The 14,823-nt window shown below is 43.3% G+C and overlaps 1 protein-coding gene across 2 annotated transcripts in view; it reads right to left on the bottom strand.

Moving 5' to 3' along the window:
• Nucleotides 1-372: 372 nt before the first annotated feature.
• HPSE (heparanase) overlaps nucleotides 373-14,823 on the bottom strand; it is a 34,308-nt gene continuing 19,857 nt past the window's right edge. The window contains exons 6-12 of one of the 2 annotated variants that reach the window (XM_051819611.2): nucleotides 14,494-14,541; nucleotides 13,896-13,989; nucleotides 13,134-13,240; nucleotides 11,969-12,083; nucleotides 10,309-10,427; nucleotides 8,714-8,860; nucleotides 373-1,948 (exon numbers count right to left, since the gene is read on the bottom strand). In XM_051819611.2, the coding sequence (XP_051675571.2) occupies nucleotides 1,789-1,948; nucleotides 8,714-8,860; nucleotides 10,309-10,427; nucleotides 11,969-12,083; nucleotides 13,134-13,240; nucleotides 13,896-13,989; nucleotides 14,494-14,541 (790 nt within the window). In that variant the 3' untranslated portion in view covers nucleotides 373-1,788. Of the gene's footprint in view, nucleotides 1,949-8,713; nucleotides 8,861-10,308; nucleotides 10,428-11,941; nucleotides 12,084-13,133; nucleotides 13,241-13,895; nucleotides 13,990-14,493; nucleotides 14,542-14,823 lie in introns of both variants that reach the window. The other variant, XM_051819610.2, reaches the window with a different exon arrangement.

Below are 14,823 nucleotides of genomic sequence, written 5' to 3'. Positions count from 1 at the left end.
GAATAATCATTTAGGCTGGCTCCATGGCTCAATAGGCTAATCTTCCGCCTGCGGCGCCGGCACACCAGGTTCTAGTCCCGGTCGGGGCGCTGGATTCTGTCCCAGTTCCTCCTCTTCCAGTCCAGCTCTCTGCTGTGGCCCGGGAGTGCAGTGGAGGATGGCCCAAGTGCTTGGGCCCTGCACCCCATGGGAGACCAGGAGAAGCACCTGGCTCCTGCCTTCGGATCAGCACGGTGCACTGGCTGTAGCGCGCCAGCCACAGGGGCCATTGGGGGTGAACCAACGGCAAAGGAAGACCTTTCTCTCTGTCTCTCTCTCACACTGTCCACTCTGCCTGTCAAAAAAAAAAAAAAAAAGAATAATCATTTGGCATTAGGGTTATAAAAATCACTTTATTTCAAGTGTGAAAATATAAGAAATGTATATAAACTTTAATGGTACTGAGGCATCCAAAGTTTAAGTTCTAGCTTTATGAATGTACTTAAATTTAATTGAGACAATATTTGTAGCAGGCATAAATATAAAGAATATTAATCCTTAAGAGGATTCAAAGGCAGGAGAATACAATACATTCTGTCAACGCTGGAAGGCACAGAAATGTCACTTTTCTGTACACTTTCTGTGCTGTAGACTCCCGGGCACTCTGCTGTCTACCAGAGAGTGGTATGGGGGACCATTCCGGCAACCTCCGTGCTGTTGGCAGTGACTGGAAATGGCCACATGACCCATTCATGACCAATGAGACATGAAGAGAGCTTTGTTGGGAGAACCTGAGAATGTGTCCAAGTCGAAGTAGACACAGAAGTGACAGCTCAACCTCTTCCCTGGGTGGCTGCCAGGTCTCCATGGGGCTGTGGGACACCTCCCGCCACCCTGCTGCCACTGGGAACGAAGCCAGCACTAACCCGGGCAGAGCTCAGAGAGGGGAAGAACACCGGGGCTTGGTTCCACTCGGGACCACCACGATGCTGGGGCCTACCCCAGTTGAATACAGGATTACAAAATTCCTTATTGTTTAATCCCATGAACAAGGGTTTCCTGTTACTTGCAGCCAAAACTTCCCAACTGAAACAAGAACTAAAGGTAGAGAAAAGCTGACAGATGCTTCTCAGGTATTGGGTGTTTTCTAAACACCTCCTCCTGAGAAACCAGTATCTGCAGTCGTATTTTTATTTCATTTGCAGTAGGCATAATTCTCCCCTCTGAATTGTCATTAGCCATTTTGAAACCATCGCACGTAACCATCTGTACTCACGTGACTACTGCTGACACAGGACAGAGAGCAGAGGAACAGCAGCAAATAGGTAGTTCTTCTCTTACAACCAGTCTCCAGGACGTGGCTATAAACATCTTTCCCACAGGAGACCACAGAGGTGTCACATGAAGTGAAGAATCTGACATCTTCCAATAGGGTTTGTTTTTTAAATAAAAACAACTAATCACTTTTTGAAAACTAACATAGCAAACCCTTCACCTACTTGCCTCCTGGCTGTCCTGGGTGCAGTTGTGTACATTTTTCATAATCTCAAATAAAAATAGCACATGCACAGTGCTGAGTGTAGTGGTTGGTATTATTAGCTATTATTATCGGCAGCGTTCTACTTAGAGGGAGAGTGTTCTAGATTTAGAGAGTCTAAATCTAGCGCCGAGAGTGTCCCAAGGCCTCCGAAGCGCCCACTTGTTAGTTTGTAATCCCTCTACTCGGCTTCCTCTAGCATGAGTTTTGCTTTACCCAGATCAATGCACTTGAATGCATTCAGTCTCAGGACTAACACATGCCTTTCATTGTCAGATGCAAGCAGCGACCTTGGCATTTCTTATCACAAAAAAACCATAGGAGAAAGGTGGCAAGCCCAGTGAACTTCCTGGGCGGAGAGGTTTTTCTGTCAATACTGGCAGGGTTTGGTCATCCACCATCCTCAGAGTTTGGCCATTGAGTTGGACAGATCTGCAAAGGGAAAGGTGGGAGTGAGTTAGCCAGATCATGCCAGTCCCCTGCCCCCTGTGAAATCCAGATATTTTTTTTCAGAACCAAACTGTCTTTGTGTGGCAGCCTATATTGTGTAACTTGTATTTCAACACTATGTCAGTTAGGTACTTGATCTAGATGATCTTTTTTTTTTTTAAGATTTTATTATTTATTTGAGAGGTAGAGTTACAGACAGAGAGAGGGAGAGACAGACAGAAAGGTTTTTGATCTGTTGGTTCATTCCCCAAATCAAATGGGCGCAACCGCTAGACCTGTGCTGATCCAAAGTCAGGTGCCAATGGCTTCTTCCGGGTCTCCCACAGGTACAGAGGCCCAAGCACTTGGGCCACCTTTCATTGTTTTACCAGGCACAGCAGAGAGCTGGATCAGAAGTAGAGCAGCCAGGACATGAATCTGTGCCCATATGGGATGCTGGTGTCGCAGGCGGAGGCTCAGTCCACTACACCACAGCACAGGCCCTATCTAGATGATCTTTAAAATAGAGTGGAGTGGTTGTGACAGAGACCACATGGGACACAACGCTTGAAATATTTACTATCTGGCCCCCTGCAGAAAAGGAAACACAAGTAATCTATCTTAGGCAATATGATGGCAGGATAAAAAGGTTAAACACGGTCTAACTTCTGGAGCTGTGGTAATTTTCTTTGATGACACATAATTGAGAATATTTTTATGTAAGAGATAACATGTGAAGCAGAACATACATTCATTAATTTAACATACAAATAGCAGTGGAATTTCCACCTGTGGGACATCTACAACCTCTCTCCTGGGAGGTATGCATCCATTTTCTTATGTTAGTAAAATATTTTGGTAGAGTGTATATTGCTAGAGTGAAGCAAAAAGAATTTTGTTTTGCTAAAAACACAGAAAAATTTGGTTTCTGTGTATTTCACTGTTGGAAGGCAAATTCAGAAATGAAGAGAAAATGTTGTAAGGGTAAGGGTCCTTTTTTGGTTTTGTTTTGGTTTTGGTTTTGAATTTGAGAGACAGAGGGTGAAAGAGACAGGGAAGAGAACGCTCCTATCCACTGGTTTACACCCCAAATGCCTGCAACAGCCAGGACTGCACTGGGCTGACTCCAGGAGCTGGGAACTCAATCTAAGTCTCCCAAATGGGTGGCAGAGACTGAGCCACTTAAGTCGTCACTGCTGCAAGCTCAGATCCTATACTGGCAGGAAGCTGGGATCTGGAGTGGATCTGAGACTTGAATCCAGGCTCTGAAATGTGGGACACAGGTGTCTGAACCACCAGGCCAAATGCTCATCCCTAAGTGCTACTTTTTATTCATTAATTTGATCATTAATGCATGTTAATGACAACAAATTAATTTGATCATTAATGCATGTTAATGACAACAAATCCAACATGGATAATAGCTTATGTGTAAAAGCTTTTGTTCTACTGATAGTTACTTCCTTAATCCTAAATGATACTTATATCCTTGTCTTTTTCTCAAATCATCTTTATAAAGGTTAACACATTTTTATTGCTGAAAGCTTATTTACAATTGATCAATACCAGAACTAGATTTGTCGTATATGTAATCCATGTAGTATCAGCAGAACTTGTAGCAGTACCTTTCACACAGTAAGTATTATAAAAGTATTATCTATCACCATCATCATTATTCAGATAAATACATTTAAGAAGCATAACCTGTTGTGATAATCATTTTCAATATTTTGATGTATATTAATTCCATCATCTCTTTTCTATGTACATATTTTTACTTAAACAAAATAGGTGTGCTGTACATATATTTTTTAAAGATTTATTTTATTTATTTGAAAGATAGAGTGACAGAAAGAGAGATATCTTCCATTTACTAGTTCCCTCCCTAAATGGCCATAACAGCCAGGGCTGGGCCCGGCTGAAGCCAGGAGCCAGGAACTCTATCCGGGTTTCCCATGTGGGCAACAGGGGTTCAAGTACTTGGGCCATATTCTGCTGCTTTCCCAGACACATTAGCAGGGAGCTGGATCAGAAGCAGAGCAGCCAGAACTCAAACGGACCATCTGATCTGGAATGCCAGCTTAACCTGCTGCCCCATATTGCTGGCCTCCTCTACATATTTTCTTTTCTTTTTTTTTTTAAAGATTTTATTTATTTATTTGAGAGCTACAGTTACAGACAGTGAGAGGTAGAGACAGAGAGAGAGGTCTTCCTTCTGTTGGTTCACTCCCTAAATGGCCAGAACTGTGCCGATCTGAAGCCAGGAGCCAGGAGCCAGGAGCTTCTTCTGGGTCTTCCACAAGGGTGTAGGGGCCCAAGCACTTGGGCCATCTTCTGCTTTCCCAGGCTATAGCAGAGAGCTGGATGGGAAGAGGAGCAGCCAGGACTAGAACCAGCGCCCATATGTGATGCCAGCACCACAGGCAGAGGATTAACCTACTGCACCATGGCACCAGCCCCTGCATATTTTCTTAAAACTTGATTCTTTCTCCCTTAATATATCTCACCTTAGCTCACACTACTCAACATACATTCAATACATCATTTTAATGGCTGCACGGGATTCTATGGTGTGAGTATAACTAGCTTATTTACCTAATCTTCTGATAGTAGATATTTTGTTTCAGTGTGGCATTATTATATGCTTTTCATTCTTAAAGATCTCTTACACCTGGTCCCCACCAGGTATCAGCAAGCAGAAAAACTGGTTTCCCTTTAACCTTGGATGGATGCTCCGCTTCCGGGTTCTGTAACTTAAGATACACTAATACTACCCCGAGAGGCCAACAAGCCTTCAATGCTGTTATACTCAGAACCACACAGTGTGGATATATATATATATTTTTTAATCACACCAATTTCTATATGGGGGAGGGGATGCAATGCCATGACAATGATTGGGAAACCACAAACAAAAATATGTCTTGCGAATATCTCTAAATGATAGTAGGAACAGTCTGTCCTGGGTTATTCAGAACCTTGCAGGAGTACACACACAGTTTCATAAATGCTTTTGGAGGAGATACTTTGCAATTTTGGAGGGTGTTTTGGAGAGGGTGTTTATAGGGCTATCTGATCACCGTGAATCGTTGTGGGTAAGGTGAGGAACATGGCAAGATACTACTCCACATGCTGCATGGTTTAATCAGCTATAAACAGATCTTTAAATATGCCACAAGTATACTGATGTGAGCTGGGGGTATGCTGATTATCCCCACGTCAGGCTGGGAAATGAGAACAGGGTTTCATTGACAGAAGCATTGTGTTTCATATTTTGAAGTCAGTAACATGATAAAGAATAAGAAGACATGTTGGTCAACTTGCAGACGAAACAAGGTTTTAAGGAATTAGCAAGCAACAAGTTGGACGTACTGGGGATGCTAGGCAAAATATATTGGAGAGAAATATAAAATGTTGCTTTTATATATTTTAATAAATACGTTTGCTTAAACAACTACTGGGGCTGATGTGGTGGCGCCACAGATTATGCTGCAGCTGCCTGAGACAAAGGCATCCTGTATGAGTGCTGATGGGAGTCCCAGCTGTTCCACTTGCAATCTAGCTCCCTGCTAATGCCCCTGGGAAAGCAGTGAAGATGCCCCAAGTACTCGGGTCCCTGACATGCACATGGGAGACCCAGATGAAGCTCCTGGCTCCTGGCTTTGGCCTGGCGCAGCCCTGGCCATTGCTGACATTTGAAGAATGAACCAGCAGATGGAAGCTCTCTCTTGCTGCCTCTCTCAATCTTTCTCTCTCTCTCCCTCTCTTTTCTCCCTCTCTCTAACTTTGCCTTTCAAATAAATAAAATAAATCTTAAAAAACAAAAAAAAAAATTATGATGCAGGACCCTCTATAGGCAGGACACAAGTTGTTCAAATGAAAAATAATTTAAAAATGATCATTGTTTAATCTTCTGCAGTCTTTTTTTTTTTTTTTTTTTTTGGACAGGCAGAGTGGACAGTGAGAGAGAGAGAGAGACAGAGAGAAAGGTCTCCCTTTGCCGTTGGTTCACCCTCCAATGGCCGCCGCGGCTGGCGCGCTGCGGCCAGCGCACCGTGCTGATCCGATGGCAGGAGCCAGGTACTTATCCTGGTCTCCCATGGGATGCAGGGCCCAAGTACTTGGGCCATCCTCCACTGTACTCCCTGGCCACAGCAGAGAGCTGGCCTGGAAGAGGGCAACCGGGTCAGAATCCGGTGCCCCGACTGGGACTAGAACCTGGTGTGCCGGCACCGCAAGGCGGAGGATTAGCCTAGTGAGCCGCGGCGCCGGCCTGCAGTCATTATTAATATGAGCAAGTGTATAGCTCACATATTCATTATACTTTTTATGGGATGATATTTTTTGCCAAAAAATTTTTTTCTTTAAGGGACAGCAAGAGCAAGAGTGAAAGAGAGAGAAAGTATATTCATCTGGTTCATTCCCCAAATACACACAATGGCTGGGGCTAGGCCAGGAAGAAGCAGGAAGCCAGGAACTCAATCCAGGTCTCCCACATGGGTGGCAGGGCCCCAATTACTAGAACCATCAACTGCTGCCTTCCAGGGTCTGCATCAGCAGGAAGCTGGAGCTGGGAGAAAAGCCAGGACTGGAACCGAGACACTCTGATATGGGATGTGGGTGTCCCAACTGGTGTACTAATCTCTAGGCCAAATGCCCACCACTGTTTTTGCAAAATTTTAAAGAGATGAAAAAAGTAATACACAGTGACCAAAGAGAATTTAGGAAAAAAGGATATCCATAATTTCACTGATTTTCCAATTGGAAAGCATGAAATGAGTGATGAAATACAGCAAGAAGAAGAATCATTAGAGAAATTCAGCATATTTAGGCTGGAGGGGAGACAAGCCGAATGTCACTCAAATACAAGAGTTGTGCTGGAGAAAATGAGAGGCTGTCAGGGTCAGCACTGTGGCATAGTAAGTTAAGCTTCCACCTGGGGTGCCGGCATCCCATATGGGTGCCAGTTCATGTCCTGGCTGCTCCACTTCCGATCCAGCTCTCTGCTATGGCCTGGGAAAGCAGTAGAAGATGGCCCAAGTCCTTGGGCCCCTGCACCTGCATGGGAGACCTGGAAGAAGATCCCTGCTCCTGGCTTTGGATTGGCTCAGCTCCTGTTGTTGTGGCCATTTGTGGAGTGAACCAGCGGATGGAAGATTTGTCTCTCTATAACTCTAATTCTCAAATCAATCAATCAAAAAAAAAAAAAAAATGAGAGGCTGTGTTGCTCCAGCCTAGAGGTAGCAAACTCAAATGACCACGAGGGTCGAGGAAGTTAAGCTGTTACTCACCTCCTTCAGAAAAGCTTCTTCCTCAACAGCATCAGATACAAACATACTAAAAACCAGCCATCTCACTGAATAGAGAAGATCATCTATCACCCAAAGGTGCATTATTTACAAGAGGGAAGAAGGAAAATGGCTACTTATGCCATGATATTTATTAAAAATATGCAACCCATTGACAATATCCACGAAGGCCAGTATGGGGAGGCACGTGGGCAAGTCCTAGACACTTCCTTTTCCTACAAGAGGCTCTATGATTATAGAATAGTGAAGTAAAGCCTGGAAGGGGGGAGAATTAAGGAGTGTTGCCCATTGTTAATAAATGAAGGGACAGGCGTTGGCTCCCATGCTAATGGCCACTGAGAACATCTGCCATGTAGCATTTGAAAAGAGGGTAGGAGAGGATGTGAGAATTTTGTAGTCTTCATTTATTAAGTTCCAATAATTTGAGAACACTCATGATGGCAACCATGAGTTCCCTGCAACACACACTGGACAGGACCCTTGCAGTGTTTAAGAGCCTCACTTTTATAAGATGTCTTCAGTGGTTGGGTTTTTGTTTGTTTGTTTGCCTTTTTTTTTTTTTTTTTTTTTTTTTTTTTTTTTGACAGGCAGAGTTAGACAGTGAGAGAGAGAGAGAGAGAGAGAAAGGTCTTCCTTCTGTTGGTTCAGCCCCCAAATGGCTGCCAAGGCCGGTGCGCTGAGCCAATCCAAAGCCAGGAGCCAGGTGCTTCCTCCTGGTCTCCCAGGCAGGTGCAGGGCCCAAGCACTTGGGCCATCCTCCACTGCTTTCCCGGGCCACAGCAGAGAGCTGGACTGGAAGAAGAGCAACCGGGACAGAACTGGCGCCCCAACTGGGACTAGAACCCAGGGTACCGGTGCCGCAGGTAGAGGATTAACCTAGTGAGCGCCAGCCTCAGTAGTTGGGTTTTAAAACCAAAATGCATTAGAACCAACTTCAAATAATCCACCTAGAAGTACATATCTCAACATTTCCCCCTTATTCTAACCAATAAAAAATTAACGCTGTAAGATAATCATATCCAGTTCATATGGTAAAGTATTTTGCACCAATACCATCACATATCCCTTTAATAACAATTATGTAGGCATGTTTTGTTTTAGTAATTGTGTTACCAAGGAATTTTAAGTCTTTTTAGGGCCATTAATCTAAAAACATTGAGTGGATCTTGATATTTTAAGTTATTTTTAAATGTAAACTGGTCTGTAAGATAACTCCTAGTATGTGTTCATATGCTTCTTCTTTGGACCCTCAAAAAGGGTTACACTTGTGTTAATAAGTATTCATACATTTGTGTTAATATACTTGTATTAATAAGTATTCATACATACATTTCCTAAATACTGAGGACTGTTAAAACTTGAAATGACTGACTTGTTTTTTATTTGCTACTAAAACTCTATTCCAATCAACACCAATAAAAGTGCTGAAGGTTTGATATGAAGAGGAAAAGTCACTTACTTGGAGAGTAATCCATCAGGGCCCAAAGGCTTCAGAAGGTATTTATCCACTTGTTTGTTAAATAAATGAGATGGTAACAGCAAGCGCTTGGTGACATTGTGGAGGTTCAAGGCATACAGAGTTAGATCGCCTTCTTTATACCTTGGGCTAAAAGCAAATAGGTTAAGTCAGGAAAAAAAATCCTTGCCTAATCTAGGCAGTGAAGAGCTCTATTGCAAAGATCATCCCAGTTCTCAGCACAAGGACAATGGCCCTGCTAGCACTCTCCATCACAGATGACCACAGATCACCCACACAATAAAAAACCTGCACTGCCCCTTCCCATCATCTGAGGTCTGGGCTGCTTTGCCAGGCTGAGCGGCTAGCAAGCCAGCTCGACCCCACATCCAAACATGGGTAAAACGTGACTTTTGTGGGTTCATGTCAATTCAGACGACAGACCGTGCACAGTCCGTGCAAACAGGGGCTTGTCCTGGACTTACAAAAGACTGAAACAAATAAGAAAGGTAAAATCTATTGGTACTTTGCAGAAAGTGTCCATTCAAAGCATCCTCCTCCTCCTTCCTTGTGGGGCTCACAATTCCGAGTTCCCACCCAGCTGCCAGAAATGTGAAATGGCAGATGACTTTGAAACCTGGAATTAGTATTTTTGCATCATCCTATCAGGAGTAATAGATTGACACTAAGAAGAAGAGAAAAATCTTTGGGATTTTGGAATACTTTTTGCTACTTAAAGTCAGAGCATGGGGCTACAAAAATCCCATGACCTCTCAACTCCAAAAATTATGGTTACAACTTTTGAAAATAAGATTGTTACTGTTCCCTTTCTTCTTCCCTACCCCTCCTCTTCCTTCTTTTCCGTTATTGAATTTATCAGGAATGATGCAAGAAAGTAAATATGAAGGCATTTCTAAAGTTCTTGGAGGGCTAGCACTGTGGCATAGTGGGTAAAACTGCCACCTGCAGTGCTGGCATCCCAAAAGTGGCTGCTCCACTTCCGATCCAGCGCTCTGCTATGGCCTGGAAAAGCAGTAGAAGATGGCCCAAGTCCTCGGGCCCCTATACCTGCATGGAGGACCTGGAAGAAGCTCCTGGCTCTGAATGGACCCAAGTCTGGCCATTGCAGCCATTTGGGGAATGAAATAGTGGATGGAAGACACCCTCTCTTTTTCTCTGCCTCTCTGTAACTCTGCCTTTCAAATAAAAAATAAATCTTTAAAAAAAAAAAGCAGCAAATCCTCCCACACCATGATATTTAAAAAAGAAAAAGTTCATATAATTATTGATTCACATTAATTCAGTCATTTATATTCAATGAGTTCATTATTCATATTTAAATAGCTACTTTTTATATTTGTTGTATTCTTATTAAAACTCAGTAGGAATCTTTGCTGGACTACAAATGCCTATATTTGAGCCAAAACAATTTTTTTTAGTTAAATTTTGGTATCATATCACTATAAATAAAAAAAAAGGAACAAAGAACAAACAAGGACAATGATACACAGTATAGACAGAGGCAGCACAGTGTTCAAATGGGAAGTTAATGTGCTTATTAAAACTACTCAACTGGTAAAGTCATGTTTCCTACTTACTGGTTGATATTTGTGCAATGAAGGTAAACTCGAAGTCTGCCTCTCTCTGGGCCTTTCACACTTGCCATTAACACGGTGGTGCCCACCAGTTTCTTGAACAGAAGAGAGAGCCAATAATCCTGGTTGTGGTGGTTGGAGAGGGGAAGGAAAAAAATTTATATTATTGTTATTTAAAACTTATCTTTACTTATTACCTCATTTAACAAGACCAGTGGACAGCAAATAGTTATCCTACGAGGGATGTGACTGGTAACACAGGGGTATTTAAATAGGATTTGCCTTTTTAATTTTAATGTTTATTTTTTGGTGCATGAGACCATCATGACTCTGAGGGCCCATTCTTGTTTGTTCCTTTCATGCCTGGGAGTCCATGTTTCCATAATTCAGAGAACCACAGTTAGGAAGAGATATATGCCAAGAATGCAATTCATTGCATAGAGAATTTAAATATTCTTGGTTGTCTTTCATTCAAGAATTAAAGCAAAGCTCCAAGCAGCACCTTTAAATGCATATACTCATAAAGACATAAAGACCAGTTTTTGAAATAAATCTTCTAAGGGACAATTTCCTTATAGCTGCACTAATAAAGCCACGTCAACAAGAGACAGGCACACATTCCGTGCATCGCGTGCTTCCTGATGGAAGCTCACATCACCTATGAAGAATTCTCGCAAAAATCAATCAAACAAAACAACCCGGAGTAAGTTCAAGCATATAACCACCAGTGTGCAGGAAAGATGGGGGAGAAAGGCTAGGCCAAATGATAGCACAGGAATACATTTAGCAAAATCGAGAATATGGGAAACACTAAAGAACAAATTGCCTAATTCTCAAGATTAATAAATTCCAAGGGGAAAAAAAACAGAGGGTAATTTAAAGTTGAACAGATTTAGGAGACCTATCAGCCAAATGGAATATATGGACGTTGTTTGGATTCTGACTCAAATAAGCAAATCATTCACAATATTTTGGACAATAAGGAAAATGTGAAATGCTGACTCAATGTAAAGATTCAAATAATTCCCCTGTGCATTATTCTTAAATGCCATTTCATGCTATAAAATCAAGGTCTTATTTCTTTGGGCTACATCTATATTATCCCAATTTTTATATAAATGTATCTGTCAGCTGGATTTTTTGATACAAGTTATATTTCCTGATTTAGCACCAGATGCAGTTGGAAGTAGAGTGCAAATGAGACTTTAGTCATAAATATCTTGTAGGTTATTAACAAAATAATTCTTAAAGACTTTAAAAATAGATACATGACACTGTCTCATTTTCAGAATGAATAAATGATGCTTTCATGACACACAGTTTTGAAGCTTTGGATACTGTAGGCAATCTCATTTATTTTGTAAAACATCTTTAAGGCAAGTTTGTTTTGAGTCATAAAATTTCAAATTATCATTTTCTCTAAAAATAAAAAAAAGAATCCAAAGCACACCCTAAATGGCCCACACGTAAACGGTATTCCTAGCTCTTTGATTCCTCCTTTTGAGACACCAAAAGGTTGCAACGGATGCTCTCCAAGATTTCTTCCCACGCGTCATCTCAGGGTCTCAGCTACTTCTTGAGCAGACTGTCACAGAGAGCCACACCAGGGGCCCAGAGTGTACCTTAACCTACTCACGGCAAGAGGACACTGACGGCCACTCACAGGCAAAGGGACAAAGTTTCTGTCCACCAACTGGTAGTTTCCGGCTCCGAAGAGCGCTTGCCGCATCACCACCTCCACGCCCATGCGAGCCGCCACGCCCAGTTTATCCAGCCACCTGGGACAGAGCGAGACCCAAGGAAAGTCATTCCGTTCCAATCACACACACACACACACACACACACACACACACACACTACCATGAGCTTTGCATCTCTGGGAGAGGAATTAACAGCAAACCGGAAAAGTGGCCTTAGTAAGAAGCACGCCCGTCAAGTGCATGGTGAGTGTGAGTAGGTGCAGAATCCTCGCCTTCACGTCGTCCCCCCACCTCGTCATAACCGCAAACCCTAGAACCCCGCTGAGATGCGGGGGGGGGGGGAGCCCCTGCAGGGTGAGGCACCTTCCACAAAGCAGCGCAGCCACAGCCTCACCCCTACAGACCATTCCTCACCCCTGGTCCCCTTCCCCTGCATGTGGGGTGAGGGCAGAAGAAAAGCTGCCGTCAGCAACGGCGAAAACGGGAACGAAGCAGAATCACGCGTCAACCGCTGCCTGCACCTCCGTCTGTCCGGTGCATCCTCTAACCCCCTGCCGCGCACCCTGAACTCCTCCCTCCCTGTCTCTACTCCTCACGCTTGCAGGAGCGGAAAGGAGTTGTGCCTTATTTGGGGTTTCTAGGAATGAGGATGCGAGGGGAGGGGAAGGAGCAAACGCGTTCCACGTGAGGATGCAGAGCTATAGCTTGAGACTGTAACAGTTACTGAATGGAAGTCGTTGACACCGAGGTGAAACTGTATCTCAATGAGGTAGGTCTTCCAACTCAGGGATGGCGCTCCTGGGGTGACCTCCTAGCACAGGCTCTGAGCTTTGTGAGAAGCGAGGAGCACAGGCCCCTACACAAAGTATCCTGCTCAGAGCCAAAGCTCTAGAAGCTTCCTCTTTTAGGGCAAGGATGTTCTGGCACACCAGTAGCCCATAATGGAGGAACAGATTCTCTCGAACAGTTCTTTCTTAGACTAAGTCATCTGGGACACCTGTTGAAGATGTCCAACAAGCTGTAACTAATCATTGTCTAGCCAAATCCCACTTCTGGGGCTGAGCCAAAGATCCCAGTGATGCAGGATCCCCGCAGCCTGGTTCCCAAGCTCAGCGCCCTTTCACTCACATAAAGCCAGCTGCAAAGGTGTCGGACAGCAAGGGCGCTCCGCCGCCGTAGGCAGAGCTTGTTTCTCCCAGCCAGACCTTCTTGCCAGGTCTGGTCTCCTTTACCACCTAGGCAAAGCACAGTTTCCATGGTGATTGCAAACAAGCCCACCAACTATGGTACTGAAGAGGAACAGCGTTCAAACCTTGTATCCCCAAACCCATTCATACGATAGAGTTACAAAATTATGTCCACAGCCATCTAAGTCGTGGACAGTGTGGACGGAATGTAAACAGACCCATTGTTTAGGGTCTCTGGTAGTTAATCCTACTGAAAGGATATTGGAGGCGTGTTCAATTTCTAATCAACACACATGGGTAAGACCCAATGCCAAGTGGAAACTAACATAGTGCTTGTTGTCCTGGCTGTCCCACTTCCGATCCAGCTCCCTGCTAATGTGCCTGGGAAAGCAGCAGACATAGACCAAGTACTTGGGCCCCTGCACCCATGTGGGAGACCAGGAATAAGCTCCTGGCTTCTGGCTTCAGATTGGCCCAGCTCTGGCCATTGTGGCCATTTGGGGAGTGAACCAGTGAGAGACTTTCTCTCTCTGCCTCTCTCTCTAACTCTGCCTTTCAAATAAAATAACTCTTAAACAAAAAGCCATAGTGCTTGTCCTTTGAAATTAGGAAACATGTAAATATGTACACCTATAGAATGTAGAACTAGCTAGACTATAAAATAATGACTCTAGTTTTACATTAAAAATAAAAAGACTGTTACCTGGAGTACTTTTTGCACAGATACAATAAAGGTGTCCAGTACATCAGGGTTTAGGAAATCTTCTTTGGTTGCAATTCGTCCATTCACATAGTAGCTAAATAATTCCAAAATAATTTCAGAAAAAAACCCCAAACTTTATTTTCTGCTTTTAAGTTAACTGCTTACCTTATTCTCCTTCCAATCTCTCCCACCTCTGTGTAATATTAAAAAATTTAAAGGACAGAAGTTCTACTAGGTAGGGAGAGACCGAGAGGAAAGAAGAGGAGGAGTCCATTCTATCCAAATAACTAGAAGTCAGTGCCTCTGTCTTAAGAACACACAAACACAAGTGTGTGTGTTAGTAGGTTACCTGTTCTTTAGCAAGCAATTCATTTCAGCTATTTTTATCTTCCATGGGTTCATGGGCAGTGTAACTTGATTATTATAGAAACCACCACATTATCTAAAATAACTAAATTTTTGTGTTTTTTAAATATTAAAATTCTAGTACAGTTTTTTACTTTATAAGAAGTCAACTTTAAAGTGGAATTTTTGAAAACGAGGTACTGGGTGAAAGTAATATTCCTTTCCTGATATTAAGAACAGGAACCATACTTACTGATGCCATGTAACTGAATCAATCACTGCTCCGCCAGCCTTCAGGAAACTAGAACAGAGATTCCACTGTTATCACTTAGTCGTTAGACATACCCATGCAATATGTGCACAAGACTTTCACTCCCTAGAAATGGCCAGGTAAGGATCAGATGAACATGAACTCCCTAATTCTGATAGCAAATGCTCTCACGGGTGCCACCTGACCCAGAATCCCTGGCATTCTGAGCCAACATTTCTCCTTTTGGTGAACCAAGTAGCCATGCAGCAAATTGCTTAATTGCGCATGGGCGACTGAGGATTCGCGGCAGAGAGGAGCTGTTTTCCAGAAGAG

This window comes from Oryctolagus cuniculus, chromosome 8, assembly GCF_964237555.1.
Source record: "Oryctolagus cuniculus chromosome 8, mOryCun1.1, whole genome shotgun sequence".
NCBI lineage: Eukaryota > Metazoa > Chordata > Mammalia > Lagomorpha > Leporidae > Oryctolagus > Oryctolagus cuniculus.
The sequence above is the reverse complement of the archived record's forward strand: the minus strand, read 5'-3'. Positions and strand labels throughout refer to the sequence as shown.